This window comes from Lichenostomus cassidix, chromosome 13 (assembly GCF_008360975.1).
Source record: "Lichenostomus cassidix isolate B80296 chromosome 13, HeHo_3.0, whole genome shotgun sequence".
In the NCBI taxonomy this organism is placed as follows: Eukaryota; Metazoa; Chordata; class Aves; order Passeriformes; family Meliphagidae; genus Lichenostomus; species Lichenostomus cassidix.
In genome coordinates, this window is record NC_139494.1 from 15494715 (window position 1) to 15502773 (window position 8059).

Here is an 8059-nt window from a genome sequence, read left to right on the forward strand (position 1 = left end):
CTGGGGGGTGAGGTGTGCAGAGAGACAGGACTGGGGAAAAACTGAGAGGAGGCTGGAGCATCTCTGCCTGGAGAAGGGAACATCCTGGCTGCTGGAGTGTCCTGGGCAGGGCCGAGCTCCAGGGCCCTGTGGAAGCTGCTATCCCAGGGAGATGTGCTCGGGCGTGCAGCCCACGGAGGAGCAGGAAACGGGGCAGACGGGAGGGAGGGGTGCGGCTGTGACAAGCACCCCTTGCAGTCACCCGGCATCACTGCAACCTGCCCGATCCGAGCCCTGTGGGGTGATGCCACGGCTGAGCTCCAGGCAGAGGGCCAGGGCATCGCAGATACATTCCTGGTGGCAGCAGGATGGGAAACAGCACCGTTGGGATGGGTCCCCCTGTTCAGAGGCCACACGCTGGTGTGCAGCTGGGCACAGGAGCTGCGGGGAACGGGGGCTGAGGGCAGAGGGAGCGGAGCGTGCCTTGGCAGCGCACCGAGGACACTGCCAGCATGTGAGCCCGGCGAGCAGGGACCGGGGACAGTGTGTGTGTGTGGGAGAGCACTGGCAGCACAGCTTGAGGCGGGGGGAGCTGGCAGCGAGCACACCGGATACGCGAGTCCCCCGGGCTGCGCACGGTGCGGTCCCTGCCCGGGGACAGACGGGCACGGCGCCGTGGGGCGGAGCAGGGCTGCTGCAGGTGTCCTGCTCCCACGGGAGGCCGGGACGCCGGTGACCAGGTCCAGCCCGTGCTGGGATCCTCGCTCCCTGCGGCTGCCAAAACCGGCTCCGGGCCAGGATGTGGCAGCGCTGATTCAGAGCGATGGAGCGTGTCCCGTCTCGCTGGCGCCAGGCCAGCCGAGAGCCCCACGGGGGTACTCCGTGTCCCCCGGGGCTTTGTGGGGCTCCTGCCCACCCGCGGGTGCTGTGACGGGGAGACACCGGGTTGTCCTGCAAGAGGACGGCGCGGACAGTGTCCCACGGGGCCGAGACCCCTCTCCACGCTGCAGGTAGGAAGCAAAATATTTCTCTCCACCCTCGGCGGGCGATACCCGGGAACACCGGCCCGCCCGTCAGGCGCTCACCGGGGGCCGACTGGCGCCGGTGCTGCCGGTCCCGGAGCTGTAGCTGGGGGGATTTGCGGGGGTCTCCCCGCCATTCGGAGGGTGTTCCGCGCAAGGCTCGGCGCCGCACGCAGCCAGCGAGCTCTGCCCCGCCCCGCTGGTGGGCACGGCCGGGCCGCCCCCTCCTTCCTCCTCCTCCTCCTGCCGCTTCCCGCCCCTCCCGTCCCACCGCCCCCGCGCCGCGATTTGCCGGTGCCGGCTCCGCCCGCCGCCCCGCGCGGCCGCGGCCGAGGGGCGCGTTCAAACGCGGCGAGGGAAGGAGCGCGGAGCGGAGCCGTGCGGGACCGCAGCGCCGCCGGCATGGTGAGTGCGGGCCGAGCGGCCCCGCCGCGCCCCATCCCCCTCCCCCGGTGCGCTCCGGCCAGCGGGGCTTTGTCCCGGGCTCGGCCCCGGGCACCGACCGCTCCCTCCGCCTTCTCCGTGCCGGAAATTCCGGCGGGGCTGCGGAGAGGCGCGGAGGGGGCTGCGCGGGGACCCGCCGTTCCGTCCCTCCAACCCCGCCGTTCCCTCCCGGGTGGGATGGGAACGGGAAACCGAAAGCGTTTGTGGCCGTATCCTGCCCGGGCACGGCTGGGGTTGGGAGCAGATCGCGAAGGAGCCAGGCTGGCCGGACCGGTGTTTTGCCGCCTGGAGGGTGATCCCCTCCCTGCCGCAGGCAGGACACCTTCGGGCTCCCCCGGCGTTTCCCAAACCTCCCACATCCTGACCTACTTCCTCGGCCGCCCGTGCCGGGAGGAGCCGCTGCGGGGCTCGGCCGAGCTGCTCCCCAGTGCCGGGGGCTGGATGTGCATCCACCCCCCCTCACCGCCACCGTGGGAACATCCGTGTCCCCCGTCCCCGTGCACGCCCGGTGGCGCCGCAGGCAGCCCGGATCCTTCCAGAGGGTCCATCCCCGGTGCCCTTCGTGGGGTGCCGGTGCCCGGAGCAGGTGCTGGGCTCGCAGAGGGAGGTGACAGCGCAGGCCGGGAGCTGTCAGACAGGTTTGTGCGTGGCAGCAATTAAAAGCGGGGTGTTTGTTTACCCGGCGCGTGGTGCTGAGAACCAGGGCAGCTTCCTGGGTGTAACCCGGCCCCGGAGCCCTCGGCGAGCCTGGGAGCGGTGGTGGGGGCTCTGCCTCGCCCCTGCCGCGCTCACTGTGTCCCCTGCACTAGTGTGAGGCCATCGTCCCCTCCCTAGCGCTGGGGAGCCAGAGCCGAGGCCGAAGGCATCCTCTCATCCTTCCTCCCCCGGCCACCTGCGCAGGAAGCTGCATTGTCCCGTCAGCATCCTGCCCCTTCCCACCGCCCTCACGCCATGTCCGGCCACGGGGTCCCCGGCACGCACGCAGCAGCTGGGCTGTGGCCGCCCGATCCCTGCCCGGGGTTGGGGTGGGAATGCCTGGGGAGGGATGAGGCCGTGTGGAGATCGCGCTGCGAGGTGCAGGAGCCCGTGCCGCCCGTGCTGTGCGGGAAGTGTCCCCGCCGTGCCGGAGAGGTGCCCGTCCCGTGCGCGCCCTGGGAGGCCAAGCTGATGGGCATCCCCAGGGGCATTTAGGGGAGGTCTCCAGAGGGTGTCCGGACCCGGAGGACCCGGCGGGGAGGCTGGGTGCCGCCGGGCCGGGGCTGGCGCCAGGCCCGGGCAGGTGCTGCCGGCTCCCGAACTCGCCCGCCTGGCTGGGCGGCAGGTGCCTGTTCTGGTGGCAGCCCCGGCCCCGGCCGCGGGCGGGAGGTGGGGCTGGGTGTGGGAGGAGGCGCTGCACCATGGGGGGGCAGCGGCGGGGAGCCCCCGCCCGGTGCGGGCTGTGCCCTGTGCCCCGGGAAGCTGCACGGGAGATGGGGGTCCATCCCAGCGACGGGAGCCCACGTGGGTCTGGAGCTGGCTGAGAAGGGAGGTGCTGGGGGTGTGCCCGGCGTCGCTGACTCTGTCTCTCCCCCGGCAGTGCTGGTTCTGGGCTTTTCTCTAATTCTCCATGGCAGCAGCACAGGGTCCTGTGACCTGTGAGCCCGACACCCGCGTCCTCGGCACCTACCTCTCCTCGGAGCCCGTCGGCGTCGTTGGCAGCATGGGCAGCGTGGGCAGCCTGGTGGAGAAGCAGGATCTGTCCCCCCTGGAGCTGCGGGCCCCGCTGGGCGGCTCGCGGGGGCTCCGGCAGCCCGACGGGTTGCTGCGGAAGGGGCCGAGCCAGCGGGAGCTCTTTGGGTACCTGCACGGGGCCAAGAAGGAGACGCGGTCGGAGCGGAAGCACCAGACGTCGGGCGCCTGCTACAAGCGGGACTACGAGAGTGACCGCGAGAACCGCTCCCCCGAGCGCCTCTCCCGGGAGCATCACCGCGGGGCTGACTTCTCCAAGAGCTCCCTGCCAGAGCGGGGCCGCTTTGACAAGGTGAGGCTGGGGGGTCCTGAAATACATCCTGCTCTGCGAGAGGATGGGGATGGAGCGGAGTGATCCGTGCCCCGCTGGATGGGATGTGGGGAGTTGAGGATGTTCAGGGATATGAAGCTGGGAATGTGGGGGTTCTCCCTGGCTGTAGAGGCTCATGTTTGACCTTGCTCTTGTTTTTCAGTGCCGTATCAGGCCCTCAGCTTTCAAGGCCGTGGCTGGGAAGGGGCTGGTCTCCATGCAGAGCCTGTCCTCGTCCAAGGGGCAGAAGTTGTCCAAGAGCAATGGGAGCTTGCACACGCTGCTGTCGCAGAGCAGCACAGCAGCCCCGCAGCACGGCCCGCTCCGCACCCACCTGCTCCACGCCATCAGCCTGGATGAGGCCTCTGACTCCAGCCACAACTCCATCCAGAGCTTCCCATCCTACGGCTCCCGCCTCAAGCCTCCCCAGAGCCAGTTCAGTGCTTCCATGGGCCACATCAACCACATCGGGGGCTCCTTGGACAGGGTCTCCCGGAGCCCCAGGGACACCCTGCCCCCCGAGAAGATGCCCCTGTCCTGCAAAAGCATGGCCACCCTGAGCCGGCTGCAGAGCCCTGGTGAGCCCCCACCGCCCTATGAGTTCTCCTACTCGCTGGAGGATGCCGTGAAGCAGCTGGAGGATCGGCTGCAGGAGACAGGAGGGGAGCTGCGGCAGCTCAAGAGGAGCCTCAGTGAGACTGAAGACCCCTTCACACAGGTGAGCCGTGGGGCTGGGGCAGCACTGGGTGCCCCATGCAGGGATATGGGGGTGGAAGGAGTGATAAAGGAGCTGCCGTGGTGGGTGATGGGCTTGGAATGCCCAAGCACAGGAGGACCAAATATCACAGGACCTCTTGGGGTCCCTCCATGGGGGTACACACTCACAGTGTCCACCTGTGCTGGCAGGCGTTTGAGGACAAGCAGCGGCTGTGGCTGGATGAGCTGGAGGACCTGAAGCAGATGTACATGGCCCGGCTGCAGCAGGTGATGCAGCAGGCGCAGCGCGGGCAGCGTGCGCTGCAGCTGCAGCTCTACAAGGCGCAGCAGGAGAAGAAGCGGCTGCAGGAGGAGCTGAGCCTGCAGCAGTGTCAGTGCGAGGAGTCCAAGCTCCGGCAGTCCCAGGGAGAGCATGGCAGCCCCAAAATGGAGGAGACCAAGTGGGAGGTGAGACCCCTTCCCTCACTGCCACCCTCCTGGCTGTGGAGCCAGCATGGGGACAGCAGTTTCCTGCTCTGGTGTCACTCGTGGTCACAGGACGGGAGGGATGAGCTGGGTGTGGTGCTTATGGTCCCCCAGGAGGACAGCCTGGGGTGCTGCCACCTCTGGGGTCCTGCTGCCCCAGCCCTTCCTCACTGCTCGTCTGTGCCCTGCAGGTGTGCCAGAAGGCAGCAGAGATCTCCCTGCTGAAGCAGCAGCTCCGGGACACCCAGGAGGAGATGGCTCAGAAGCTGGGGGAGATCTTCAGCCTGAAGACACAGCTGCGGGAGGCCAAGGCAGAGGTCCAGGCCAGGGACTCCCAGCTGGCACAGCTGGCAGACTCCTTCCAGAACCCCCCAGAGCCCAGCACCTCGCTGCCTCTGGGTGATGACCCCATGCCGTCGTGCCAGGACTTCCCTGGCTGTGAAACTGATGATTCCAAGTGCCGAGGCCTCCAGAGCGACTCGGCGGAGCCCCTGGAGCGCCAGGTGGAGTGGCTGTGGGCAGAGCTGCTGCGGGAGCGGCGCCAGGGCCAGCTGCAGGCTGTGAACTTTGAGCTGGAGAGGAAAACCTGGCAGGAGGAGAAGGAGAAGGTGCTGCGGTACCAGCGGGAGCTCCAGGCCAGCTACATGGAGATGTACCACCGGAGCCAGGCGCTGGAGCGGGAGCTGCGGCAGCTGCGGGCAGAGCCCAGGGATGTCGGGATCGATTCGCCCTGGATTGAGCGGGTGGAGTCCTCCAAGATCTGAGTGGTGGGATGCCAGTGGGACTGTGAAGGGGGAAGCTCTCTTCCTGCTGCAATGGGACAATCTCAGGGTGTGCACAAGGACTGGCCCCACTTGGCGCTGCCCTGGTTGACGGACCGATTGCGACAGGGGAGCTTTTCCTTCCTGCAGCACTTCAGGCCCTTCTGGTGGGGGTCTCTGGAGGGCGGGAGGTTCATCTGTGCCAGGGTGGGGGTCTTGCATGTGCCCCGTGCTCTGGCTCCAGGAGCGTTTGCCCTGTGATTCCTTCTGCCATGGGGGCAGAAACCAAGCGCCCTGTGAGACATTCCCTGTCCCTCCTGCTCTGCTGCTCCTGTTCCTACAACCCAGTAACTTAATGTCCTGTGAGGAGAAGCTCGAGCCCTGTCCCCCACCCCACTGCCTTGCCGTGGGAGTTGCAGCTGCTCTTTGCAGTGGCTGCTTTGTCAACAGCAGGACCTTGGAGCTGGTGGTGCCACTGGGGAGGCAGAGGAGGAAACCCTGAGGAGTTCTGGTGCTGCTGGGAGGAGGAAGCTGCCCCAGCATCTCTGTTGGGGCTTCCCATATCCCCAGTGTGGAGCTGCTCTGCAGTGGGAGTGGTTGGTGCAGCTTTCTTCGGGCTGAGATGGGGGAGTGTCTTGTGCAAGGAGGGATGGGAACTGGTGCTCTGCCACACTGGGAGGAATTGGGGTGGAGGAGAGGACTGGGGCATGTACCTGAGCTGGGGAAGAGGCCGGGTCCCCCCTCCCAGGGTGGGTGAGGGGGAGCTGAGGGAGCCCCAAGGTGATGGAAGGAAGGAAGGAGCCCTGCTCCATGTGTGTAACAGCAGAGCCATGTGAAGGCCGAGCCTGGCCCCACACCCTGTTCCTGCAATAAACCCGCATTTCTCTCTGCCGGCCTCTGCTCTGCTTCCCTGGGGGTCGGGGGGCTCCCGGTAAGGAGTGTGCGGCCAGCCTGGGCGTGCCCAGCGCCCGTCCCGGAGCGGCCGCGTCGGGCTGGGCGGTACAGGCGGGCGGGGCGTGCCGGTGAGTCACGGCGGGGCCGGGCGGGATCCCGGGGCAGCCCCACCCCAGCCCCGCAGCGGTGTAACCTAGCCCTGGACCCCCCCAGCCCCCGCCCCGAGCACCAGGACCGTGTTCTAAAAATCCACAGATAGCTTTATTCACCCCACAGCGCTCACCACCCCCCATCAGTCCTCTCGGCTGAGTCTCCATAAAATGTCACATGCCTCCTGGGCAAGGGGATGGGGACCTGCTACAGCCCCGCAGGGCTCTGTCCCCGGCTCTGGCTCTTCACAGCGGCAGGGGAAGGGCTGACACCTCCTCCAGGCACTCGTCGTAGGTCTCCTGGTACTCCTCGTGGGGCTTGATCATGATGACACAGGTCGGGCGCTTGGAGCCAGCTGCAGCTCCCAGGTCCTGTGGGAACACAGCGAGGCCATGGGGTGCCAGGTCCCTTCCCGAGGTGAGAGGCAGGGGACCAGCTCACTGCATGTGCTGGTGTAATGCAGGGAAGCTCTCCCTGTCCAGCCCATCACCCCCAAGCCCTCCGGACTCCTGCTGGGTTCAAGAATCTTTTTCCCAGCTTGTCTCGCACAAGCTGCAAGCTGGGCTGGCACAAGGGACTGGCACCTGGCTCATGTGGCACAGTCCTTGCCCAGAGCAGCTCTGCAGAGCTGCTTGCACCGGAGCTGAAGCTCTGCACACACCGACTGCCCCTCCACAGCCCAGTCTGCAGCAGAGCTGGCCCCAGCTCACAGCAGCCTGGAAGATGTCCTGGCTCTGCCCCGGGGCTGCTGCAGGGAGTCAATCATGGCAAACAGTTCAGCAGTCCCACAGTGAAACACTCCTACACCTCCCCGCTGTCCCTTCTGCGCCCTGCTCAGGGACAAGCACCGAGTCCGTGACTCGGGCACCGGGTCTGCACCGCGCCAGGAATGCTCCGCTCACAGCCTGGACTGCTCACCGGGCTGGGCACTCACCGATTTGGAAGGGACGTAGGCGTAGGGGAGGCTCCTGTCCTCGCACATGATGGGGATGTGGCAGTAGACATCGATGGGCAGCGTGTCTCCGGCCAGCACCGTGATCCTGCACGGACAGCCGGGTCAGCCGCCGGGCCGGCGGGCCGCGCAGGGCCGCGGGGCCAGGGCAGCACTTACCCCTTCTCGCCCTTGTTGATGAACTTCTGCACCTCCTTCACCCCGCGGCGGATCTGTTTCTGCCTGGCCGCTGCAAGAGAACCGCGGCGTGAGGAGCCGATGGAGAACACAGCGTGGGGATCGCACCGCCATGCCCCGCCCGCCCCGCCATGCCCCGGCGCCGCCGGACCTTTCCTGATGCACTTGTAGAGCTTTCGCGTGAGCTTGCGGGACGCCAGCGGCTGCGCGATGGGGTTCAGGAAGTCGAGCTGCTCCCGGTAGGATCGCTCCGGCGTCGCCTCCGCCTCGCCGGCCGCCTCAAGCTTGTCCCGCGCCATGGCCGCGCAGCGCCGCTTCCGCTGCCGGGGCACGCGCCGCGCCGGGGGCGGGACACAGCCCCCCAGCCAATCGGCAACCGCACTGGCATTGACAGACAGCCGCGATGGCCAATAGCAAGTGCAGCTCTTACCACTCCCCCCGCCCCTCCGCTCCCGGCCAT

General features: G+C 67.6%; 2 protein-coding genes across 3 annotated transcripts; one reads left to right on the plus strand and one right to left on the minus strand.

Moving 5' to 3' along the window:
- The first annotated feature begins 634 nt into the window (after positions 1-634).
- Positions 635-6314, plus strand: N4BP3 (NEDD4 binding protein 3). 2 transcript variants are annotated; one of them, XM_085073964.1, is made up of 5 exons: positions 635-989; positions 3022-3465; positions 3647-4201; positions 4390-4647; positions 4857-6314. In XM_085073964.1, exons 2-5 carry the CDS (start codon positions 3052-3054, stop codon positions 5427-5429), a joined length of 1800 nt encoding a protein of 599 aa, XP_084930090.1. In that variant the 5' UTR covers positions 635-989; positions 3022-3051; the 3' UTR covers positions 5430-6314. The 2 variants fall into 2 exon arrangements, with proteins under 2 accessions (XP_084930090.1, XP_084930089.1); XM_085073963.1 differs by lacking the exon at positions 635-989 and adding an exon at positions 1256-1406.
- Positions 6315-6559: 245 nt separating this feature from the next.
- On the minus strand, positions 6560-7934 carry NHP2 (NHP2 ribonucleoprotein). Its single transcript, XM_085073969.1, has 4 exons — positions 7751-7934; positions 7582-7651; positions 7405-7510; positions 6560-6841 (listed from the first exon to the last, which is right to left on the minus strand). Exons 1-4 carry the CDS (start codon positions 7896-7898, stop codon positions 6716-6718), a joined length of 450 nt encoding a protein of 149 aa, XP_084930095.1. The 5' UTR covers positions 7899-7934; the 3' UTR covers positions 6560-6715.
- Between the last annotated feature and the right edge of the window lie 125 nt (positions 7935-8059).